General features: G+C 38.1%; 1 protein-coding gene across 5 annotated transcripts in view; it reads right to left on the minus strand.

The window, feature by feature from the left end:
• LOC125045219 overlaps positions 1 to 10,000 on the minus strand; it is a 24,739-nt gene that overhangs the window by 13,701 nt on the left and 1,038 nt on the right. The window contains exons 2-15 of one of the 5 annotated variants that reach the window (XM_047642369.1): positions 9,032 to 9,195; positions 8,245 to 8,519; positions 7,951 to 8,119; positions 7,553 to 7,630; positions 6,700 to 6,828; positions 6,304 to 6,527; positions 5,649 to 5,759; positions 5,280 to 5,478; positions 4,418 to 5,156; positions 3,181 to 3,690; positions 2,157 to 2,281; positions 1,207 to 1,339; positions 751 to 879; positions 134 to 224 (exon numbers count right to left, since the gene is read on the minus strand). In XM_047642369.1, coding sequence (XP_047498325.1) covers positions 134 to 224; positions 751 to 879; positions 1,207 to 1,339; positions 2,157 to 2,281; positions 3,181 to 3,690; positions 4,418 to 5,156; positions 5,280 to 5,478; positions 5,649 to 5,759; positions 6,304 to 6,527; positions 6,700 to 6,828; positions 7,553 to 7,630; positions 7,951 to 8,119; positions 8,245 to 8,519; positions 9,032 to 9,195 — 3,076 coding nt within the window. Of the gene's footprint in view, positions 1 to 133; positions 225 to 750; positions 880 to 1,206; positions 1,340 to 2,156; positions 2,282 to 3,180; positions 3,694 to 4,417; positions 5,157 to 5,279; positions 5,479 to 5,648; positions 5,760 to 6,303; positions 6,528 to 6,699; positions 6,829 to 7,552; positions 7,631 to 7,950; positions 8,120 to 8,244; positions 8,520 to 9,031; positions 9,196 to 10,000 lie in introns of all 5 variants that reach the window. The other 4 variants (XM_047642371.1, XM_047642370.1, XM_047642368.1 and 1 more) reach the window with 4 other exon arrangements.

The following is a 10,000-nucleotide window of genomic DNA, read 5'->3' on the forward strand; positions in this document are numbered from 1 at the left end:
ATCCCATGGATTTCCATTGCTTCCATTAAGTATCTTTAGAAAGTTAGTACAACCGGAAAAATAGGGAAAGGGAGAGAGAGGAGTACAGCAAGAGCTCTGATTAATCTGCATCAATGACGACGCTGAGATTTACCTCGACTGTGGCGACTGTGGAGACCGCCGTGAAGGGGAAGCCCGTTCTTCCATTTCTTCATCAGTCTCACTGTAGTATACATCATCACCTACTGCAATGCAAAGGGAGATAAGGTATGCATAATATATTATAACTATGAACAAAATTGTCCTTCTTTATGAGCTATGTGCTGTCCTTTCAATTTGAGTTTAACCCTGTCTCTTTCAAACCATTCTTCAAACTTATATTTAGAAAATATATGTGCAATACATCTATCAAATTTCACAATGTAACTGAACACAACAATAAAAGAATAACAAATATACACAATCCGTAAACAAAAAACAAACTTTACATTAGCATCAAAATATATTATCATGTTATCAAGTTAATTGTTAAATTCTGAATTAATACTGATCTTGAAGTTGCATGAATAAACCATTCAACAACACTAATTACATTCAACAACACTAATATCAAGCCTTACCTCAATAATCCATAAATATCATTAAAATCAGATAATCCTTATCCTAATCCCTGAACTACAATTCATGATTGTGTGTGACCCTCTTAACCTCAAATAAACTGGTTTGGACTCCCCTAGAAACAGCTCCATACCCATACTGCAAAAAACATACCATTCTGCTGGTGGGTATGCTGTTGATGGCGGCCTTGGGACCCTGAGGAAATGGCCGAGAGCCCCATCTGGCTCATCCAGCGGCTGCGCTCTTCTGCAGTTTCACAGGCAAAGTAGAATGTAGCTCCACCTGTCAGATATCCAAAGTGGTAAGCAGTGGCACAAAAAACAAGATGCCTCTCAGTACCTTATAATTACACTAGGTAATAACATAAATTATCATAAAATCAACACAATGTTCCTAGAACATGAAACATGGTCAGTTAAGGCTGTAATGACACCACATATTCCTTTTAATTACATTTTGTAATAAATCAATGAATGTTCCAAATTAAAAGAAAAAAAGAAAAAGAAATTAATATTCTACAAATGATTTCACAATTTTCAATAATGAGAAAACATTCTCCTTAGATGTAATTCATAAACCAAAAAGCAAACAAACAAACAAAAAACCCACTTGAATGATAGATCTTGAATGCAAGTTTCTTGGACTTAACATCAGGTGCAGGACACACATGGAAACCTGGGAGGTAGATGAGGGAATCAGCTCTAACAGCTTCCCTGTCACGGTAGCCATAAAGGTAGTTTTTCTGTGTGCAAGAGATTAAGTTCCATTAGTATGTAATTAGTAAGTAATGGAAGTATTGACCCAAAGCCTCCAGGAGAATTTGGGATTCAATGGGCCTCCATTCTGGCGAGTTAGCACAACCAACTTGGCTTGCCTCCAGGGCCTCCTTCAAATGCGGCCAGTACATAGCACTCATTCCACTGCACCAACAAAGTGATATGATTTTTATTGTAACACTTGTATGCAAAACAAGATTTTAATATTTATGCAAATTCATATATGCATAATATTCATTTTTGTTATACTTCAGTAGAGAAGGTGTGTTTTATTGAAGGATGGAAAAAGGATCTCTTATTATTGCAAATCTTATTTTGACAAAATATGAGATTGCTTGCAATTATATATAAGGCTGCTACTCCCACAGCTTCAGTATTTCCCTTTTGTGTCATACTAGAAGGCATTCACATTGGCAGAATGCCAAAAGACTATGTGAGTAGTTGTCACAAGGAAACTGATAATGTAAATTAAAATGAGGGTTAATTTCAGGTTCACATCAGCAGGAACAGAGTGCAATATTCTGAAGTATGACATCTTCCATATATAGTAGGCAAATAATTTATTTGCTAAATATCACCCTTCATACAAAACAACAGCCAGTCACATCCCGTTCCCTCTCATTATTATTATCATCTATCATTATAACATGACATGAATGATTTGTTGCCTGAAGTCATGCCCAAGTTGACCATGATGTCACCTCCACTCCACAAGAGTAGAGGAATAATTCTAAACAAATTTTCAATATTTCTACATACAACCTCAAGCCTCATGGTGCCTACCTTTAAGATGAACCACCGGCGTTCCCAGCGATGTGGGAGGAGAAAGCCTTTGTTATCTCTGCGACGGAGCAGCCACCCCTGGTGGTCACCCTGGCCTAGTTCTCGGCATGAGATGCGGCGACTTCCTGCAGTAAGTGGCAAGAGTCAGCCACTTGGGCTTTTGATGGAAAATGGCTGATACCTAGGTCTATCCTCAACTTTTCATAGTATGAGGTATTCTTTTTTTTACAGCTTGTTCACATATATTCACACATAAATATAATCCTACATAGACACACATACATACATATAATCCTACATATACACACATACATACATATGATCCTACACAATCCAAAATACACACAAATGATATTACTTGGCTGAAACTCAAAAATGTACTTGCACACACATACACATGCATGCAGACTAATATCAATATCTAAAATGATATTGCTATTGGTTTGTATGCGTGATACTTTTATTTTGTCTGTACATTATCTTTATTTATACAAATATGAAGCACACACACACACACACACACACACACACACACACACACACACACACACACACACACACACACACACACACACACACACACACACACACACACACACACAAAAGATAATACAAATTATATGCAAATAGCTCATTCTCAGTTTCTATACTAAAGTACTTCCCTAACTACCCTAGTTTTCATTATGATAATCCAATAATGAATCAGATATGTAATATGGTTAGTCATTAATTTGAAGCTGCTTGGGAAAGTGCATTAGTAATACTCATTAGAATACTTCTATATAATATGCAAAAAAAAGTTACACCAAACAAGAATATTATTTAAGAAGGAAACTACTGTCATAATCAAGCATATATTAATTTTGTGTCTTGGAAAAACAGAAAGTTGATGTCAAGTCTACAATGGTCACTTTTTCATTTCTCTCTTATCCTTAGCATGCATCACGCATAACATACTGAGACAAACTTCATCCACCTCTACAGAGAGCAACATTAGTGTTCTGCATGCATTCCTGGCTCTTACCCTGATCTGCCACTAAGATTCCTCGACGCCAGACTGAGGGCGAACTACTCCGTGTCTCCCTAAGCACAACGGCTGGGGGCTCAGGGTTAGCCAAGGCTCCTGCCCTCACCTCCTGCTGCTTCTCTATCCCGCCACCTGCACCAGTACCCGCACTACCACTACCTCTCGACTCATTCCAAGGGTCGCCACCACCACCAGCTCCCCCTGCACCACTGCCACAGGCTGGTTTCCTACCACCATCAGCATCATTACCACCACGCTTGTCGTCTCCGTTGGTACCTTCTGGACGGCCTACACCATGGGTAGTGGATTGTGCAGTGCCATGTGAGGCTGCACTCATGGGGAAGATAACCTGCGACTTGTAGTGTTGTGTGGAACCATCACCTATGTTTGTGGTTGCTGAGGATATGATTGTAGTAGGCTTGGGCTGCGACCCCCGTGAGGCCTGGCTAGACTGCCCCTTGGAATGCCCTTCACGGGAAACCCGAGGGGGTGTGTCGCCTCCACTAACTGCTGGAGAAATCAATCATGCATCTAGACAGAGGATAAGCTGTGGCTGTGAAACTGATGAATACTAACAAGAGTAATTGCTGAGAAAGGCTCAAGTAAAAAGGAAAAAATTCAGAAGATGAAGATTATAAAATTGCAAAATCATCAGTTCTCATTCATGCCTTTCTAAACAACTTTCAGAGAACTCTGTCAAAGTGAAGTATATAGAAAGAAAAAGAGGATTCCATCTAAACACAGAGATCATCAAAGAAGATTTTGAGCAGTATGTTCTAAGTGGATTCAAATGCTGCTAAGCAATACATAATTTTGGTTAACAAGAAGCCCATTATTCTAAATCATTAATACCATATCTGCATATGTTTATAATCAGATTCATTGGTAACTTCTTTTCATAAGTAGTCCTTAATCATACAAAAGTTATCAACATAAATCATATAAAATAAAGTTTAATACTGAGCTTGAAACAATGTCAATAATCACAAGACTTTTGTACTGATCAGTTTCTTAATAATCAACAATTATTCTTTGCAATTAATTAGGCAAAATCATCCAAGAAAGATACTGCACAACATTTTCTTATTTACTTCATGGTGCTACACTGTCCATACACCATTGAGCTACAACACACAATAAGAAGTATCCAAGGACACAAAACCTGAAACCTTAATAACTACACAGTGACACTAACAGAAAACTGAACAATCTAGAATGAACTGCAAAAACTTACCAAGTGCTGATTTTGAGTCTGTATTGAAGAACCTGGGTGATGAAGCCTGGTTTGCTGGGGACTTCTCAAGTGGTGTGAGTGCAGGTGAAGCCACCCCTTGCAATGTGTTCTCCTCTTCCATATCATATGCTGGTGTGCTGTGGCTTTTGTCAAGCTTCGGCCTATCCTCTGAGACTCTCCGCTGTCTAGTCGAGATGTCCAGCTTGAGTTCCTGGCCAGCTTTCAAGGTCTTGTCAGGCACTTTGAGCTGTGAGGAGAGATTTGCTGGTTTGGCCTTTTGCCCTGGTGACAGGGAGGTCCCAGCCATAGCTTCCTTCCCACCAACTGTTTTGCCATCACCATGGTCATGCTGGGAGTGTGGCTCCAACACAGTGGGAGTGATACCCTGTCCTGTGGGCTTTCTTGGTGGTAAAGGAATCACATTCACAACACGCTTCTCCTCACCAGTCTCCTTTGACTGTTCCTGGCTGGAGCTTTCTCTGGCTTCACTGGTAGAAAAGGTTTCCAGGGCACCATTCTTGATAGATCCTACAGTCTGTCCATCTCCCTCTGCACCTTCTTCCTTAACCACAGCCACTTCACTACCTCCTGTCACTCGGTCTTTCTTCTCAGTACCAATGCAAGTATGGGGGCGTGCAGCACGCTGCTCTACCCCTGCTGTTGCACGAAGGTCGGGGTCAGAGGGAATTGGCCCATCAGGACTGCGGCCACCTCGATGCCATCTCACATCTTGCAATAACTGCTCATCCAAAGAAAATGAGAAAATCAAATTTCCTATCATATATCAATACTAGATGAAACACCATAACATTCACATTATAGTGAGATCATCACAAAAAAAGATAGATTTCCTATCACCCACCTTATCAAAGCTGAAGGAAGGTCTTGTTGTTGCACCGGGAATGGTTGCTCGCCTCTGGACTGGTGCCCGTGGCTTGGGGTGGTATAGTCGTGCACTGATGGGGGACGAGCCACCAACATCACTGTCTGAGAAGAATGGGTCATCCTCCAGGTCAGAGTCTTCTGCCTCGCTATCCGATGTCGTATTCCGTGCATCATTGCTACAGGGGGGAAAAAATCTATATTAATTATGAGGATTACAGAAAGAAAATGGTATAATAAAACATGAAAGCTATAAATTATTTACTGTAGCTTTAAAAAAAAAGGAGACATTTTTCTACAAATTCTGAGTGAAATTCAGGTTCTTATGTCTATTGATATAATTACCAACCTAAGTGAGGACAGAGGTCGTGGTGGGGGAGTGTTGTGTGCAGGTGGGGGTGTGAGGGACCTTGGCCGTGACTCCTTGGACTCTGTGCGCTGTAGTGACTTGCCAACAGACCTGTTGCAAAAAAAAAAAAAAAAAAAAACAATAAATTGCTTATTATAAAAACAAACAAAACACAAATAAGAGAACAGAAACCCTTCAATTTTATACAGCAAGCAAAATTAAACAAGATATTATTGATTCTGATATGATAATTTAACTTTAATCCACTAATCATTAAAAAGTTAGTCCTTCTGAATCCTACGCATAGAAATATATCAATTTTTGAAGCTCACATGTGCTGTAATATGCAAGAACTGCATACATAAAAGAAATAAAATTATGAAAGATTTTATCCATTTATTTATCAGTAACAATTTTTTTTTTTTTATCAGATACTTCTATGTAGTGAAGTAAAAAATACATCTATATGTTAGTGCCAGCTACAAACAAATATACAATAGAAAAGCAGTGTAATGTATGATGGGATACCTTTCCCTTCTTTAAAGTCACTTGACATTTATCAATAAATGACTAAAATCCAGTTCATTGCTTAAAAGAAAGTCCCACAAATGGGAATAAATGAAAAAAGAAAAAAAGAAGGAAAAAAAAAACTTACACTGGGAGCTGAAGGTTGGGAATGCTCTTGAGGTCATCCCTGGGTGATGTCATGACTGAGGTTGCCCAGGGGGAGTAAGTCCTCTTTTTGCTAGGCAGACGGAAGGGCTTGAAGTAGATCTGAGTCACTGTATTTGAGTGGCAAGGCCTCTTTTTCACTGTGAGAATCACCTCCACAGGACACTCCTGCATGATTGCTGCCACTTTGTGGGGAGCCCAGCCAACCTACAAGGAGAGAACACAGTATGATTTTTTTTCTTTGCAGTGTTTAATTTATCTCTATCCATTTCTTTTCATCTTCAAGAAAACTTTTAAACTAACAATGGTAAGATGTAATAGACAGCAAAACATATTGTAAGTAATAAGAATCCCCCCAAATCTCACTGGCTTCACTCACCACAGTCTGGTAGCTGACCTGCACCAACTCATCCCCTTCCTGCAACTTGCCGCACTGATGTGCAGGGCTGAGTGCACGCACCCCTGATACCTGGTGGACCCCATGATAAGATGACTGCAGCATCACTCCCTGAAAAGAAGGAGAAATAAGGAGCTTAGCAAATCTTCATTGTATTTTTTCTCTATTCCATATGTGTGGAAATCAATATCTGAATGAAATGCATACAATCAGGCCTGGCCACTTAAGGCAAGGAACAGCTCATATTCCTTATAAATTAAACTGAACAAGAAATTGTTCCCACAAATCCCTTGTGATTATTTGTCAAACACCATGAGTATTAATAGCATATAATTTACATTCTATTGAACAAGTCCATACAATAAAAGAAAAAAAGTTTTTGTACATTAGTAAAACTATTTCTTGGTAAAAAGAAATAAGAACCACAGGAAAACATAAGGGAGCTTACATTAACAAATTTATTACAGATCTCTACTGATACTAATGACTGTAAGGACACTGCTTCCACTGACAGTGAAACTGACTCAGACACAAAGGCATTAAGTCTAGAATTATACAAGGGGGAAAAGTTGACAAATATTTCTTATACATAAAATATTCCAACTTTTTTCCTTGAGGGTTTTGTTTTTTGTCTGAAATTTTAAAAGCTTACAGTTTCTCCTTTATTTTCTGCAGACAATTTTTACTAAGCTTTAGTTATTTTAGTACTCTGTCCATGATTTTGGAAAACAGACTGCAAAACTGGATGAGATGTGACAAGTTGCCATGGGGCAACAGCTGGATGTGTAAAATTCTAATTACCACAAGTAAACAAAATCAAGAAGCATCAACTTACCCATTCATCATCTGCTTTCTTCTTAATTGTGGCAATGTCCAAGGATGCTGGCTGGATGATAAGGGGATCATTGCACTCCTGTCAAGAAATTAAATTTTATTCTTTGGTGTTCTTCTGGATAACAGTGAAAGAACAAAATTCTAATAAACTAATCACAATATGAATAGGGAAACTGATGAATATGACAAAGAAAGCCCATGGCACTAGAATAGTTCTATGTGTGGAATAAGTTGGCAATATTTTTTTTACTAGAAAAAAGAATGAGAACAAAAAAACTGATATCATTTCCTTGTGTGAAATAGGATAGTATGATATATAGTATTTATCTGATATACAGTTATTATCACTGAATAAAAAGTAGAACTAGTAACATAAGTACATAACAATAAGCATCCAACCTGTATAATCTTATCAGAAATATTTGCCAGCTTGAGGCATGATTGAAGAATGACTGTGGCCTGATTCTCTGCAAACATGTCACGCTGTGCAATAGTGGCGAGCCTGATGCTCAGCTCCACCAGGTTGCTCTTCAGGTTATCATACTGTTCAACACCCTCAAAGGGTTGCCTGAGAAATGAGAAATAAGATCAAGTCATCTACTAAGTATTCATGGATGGTAAATAACAACTAATATGATAAACCTCTTTCTCCTAATGTTTTTGTGCTGCAATTTCATAAAAAATAAAACTCACCTGTTCAGCCATGACACAACTCCTTTGACAGATGACAAAACATCTGCAACACCTGCAATGACAGCTGTTGAAACCCTCTCCTGCTTCTTTTTGTCACTAGCACGGTCCCCTCCCGTTCCATCCTCTTCTTCTTCCCCATCCTCCTCCTCTCCTGCACTCCCCCCGCCCCCTCTAGATGAGGCAGACAGTGCACGAAGCTCATTGTAGATGCTGCGAGCTTTGGAACTCAAGCGGAGAGCTAAGTACTGTACATTTTCCTGGTGTAAGTGGTAATGCTGTGAACAGATAGGGGAAGAAGCAAAAACATAAGGTCAGGTGCAATAACACAGAGATAATTCATAATATTCTTAAAAATGTTTAAAATTTTACTTCTCATGGTTTTCATAGTATCAAGCCTGGTAATTCTTTACAAGACCCCAACTTTAAGCTTTAAAGACCCATAGTGGCTATGAAATGCAACTTTCTGTTCCATCTAAATCCACTTGTTACTTTCTGTGATGGAATAAATCCAACTTGATATTGACAGTGTCAAGTAATCATTAGGGCCTCCAACCTTTATGCTCTGATAAAGCCAACAAACCTGGTGCACACATTCTGGCAGGATTGAGCTTGGATATGCCTCTTCTTAGACAATAATATTCTAGCAAGCCTTATCTTACCATAATATATGTGGAAGAGGTTTGTTGGCCACGTGCTAATCTAGTTAAGGCCAGTGGTAGATTCACGGTAATCCCCTAAACATTTACCCCATTCATGCAATATACAAACAAAACTCCAGCAAACATACAATATTTCTTAGCAATTCCACTCCTTGCAAAATTATTTCTTGGTGTCCGATCTTGGTGACATGGAGTGAAGGTAGCTCGTCATGGCTCAACTGCAGAAGTCTTTTCCCATCTACTTGGTTATTGACAAAGTAATGGATGTATGGAAGGATCACGTCATCCAAGCCTGGGCGAAGAGAAGTGCAAAAATGTGGCATTAGTGAAATGAGTCTTTCCTTTATTATTCACCCTTTTCTCCTTGAAAAAGGAATTCCTAAAAATGGAAAACTTAAGATAAATATAATTAAGTAACTGCCTGATGAAATTAACCCAATAATATAAAAAATATATATCCCATATATTGGCAATAATAATAATATAACCAAACAATGCACAAACAATAACAATCCATTCCAAGAAATTTGAAACTAAAAATATTTGTTTCAGGACACTAATTTATAGAAAGGATTGTTGTTTGGGAGAAATATATATCACTGAAGAACATTATAGTTAGGGTCAAGACTGAATCTGACAATGATAACTTTTGAAGAAGTAATGCCCCTTTATATACCTCAATTTTGCTAGTTTGTAGAACAGACTGTAAGAGGAGAATTTTATATATTTTTTTTTTTCATTAAATGAAAGGATATATATTTTGCAGCTCACCTTAAGGAAGCAAAATAAACAATCATAATGGCTACACATATACTCGTACTCTTTTACACTATGCCATGTTTTGATCTCACATAATAAGCCTGTATACATTTTTTTTTTTTTTTTTACAAATAATGAAAAAGATGGCTAGATAGGATAATATACATAAATTAAAACACACATCAAAACATTACTAACAACAATGATATAGTATCAGTCTAATACAGAAAAAAATACACAAGTAAGAAGAGCACAAGCAAAGATAAAATAACAGTCAGAAAAACATACTGGGCAACTCATTAATTTAACATGAAATAATAAACCCAAATTAGACTACT

The sequence above is a fragment of the Penaeus chinensis genome, chromosome 37 (genome assembly GCF_019202785.1).
Source record: "Penaeus chinensis breed Huanghai No. 1 chromosome 37, ASM1920278v2, whole genome shotgun sequence".
Taxonomy (NCBI): Eukaryota; Metazoa; Arthropoda; class Malacostraca; order Decapoda; family Penaeidae; genus Penaeus; species Penaeus chinensis.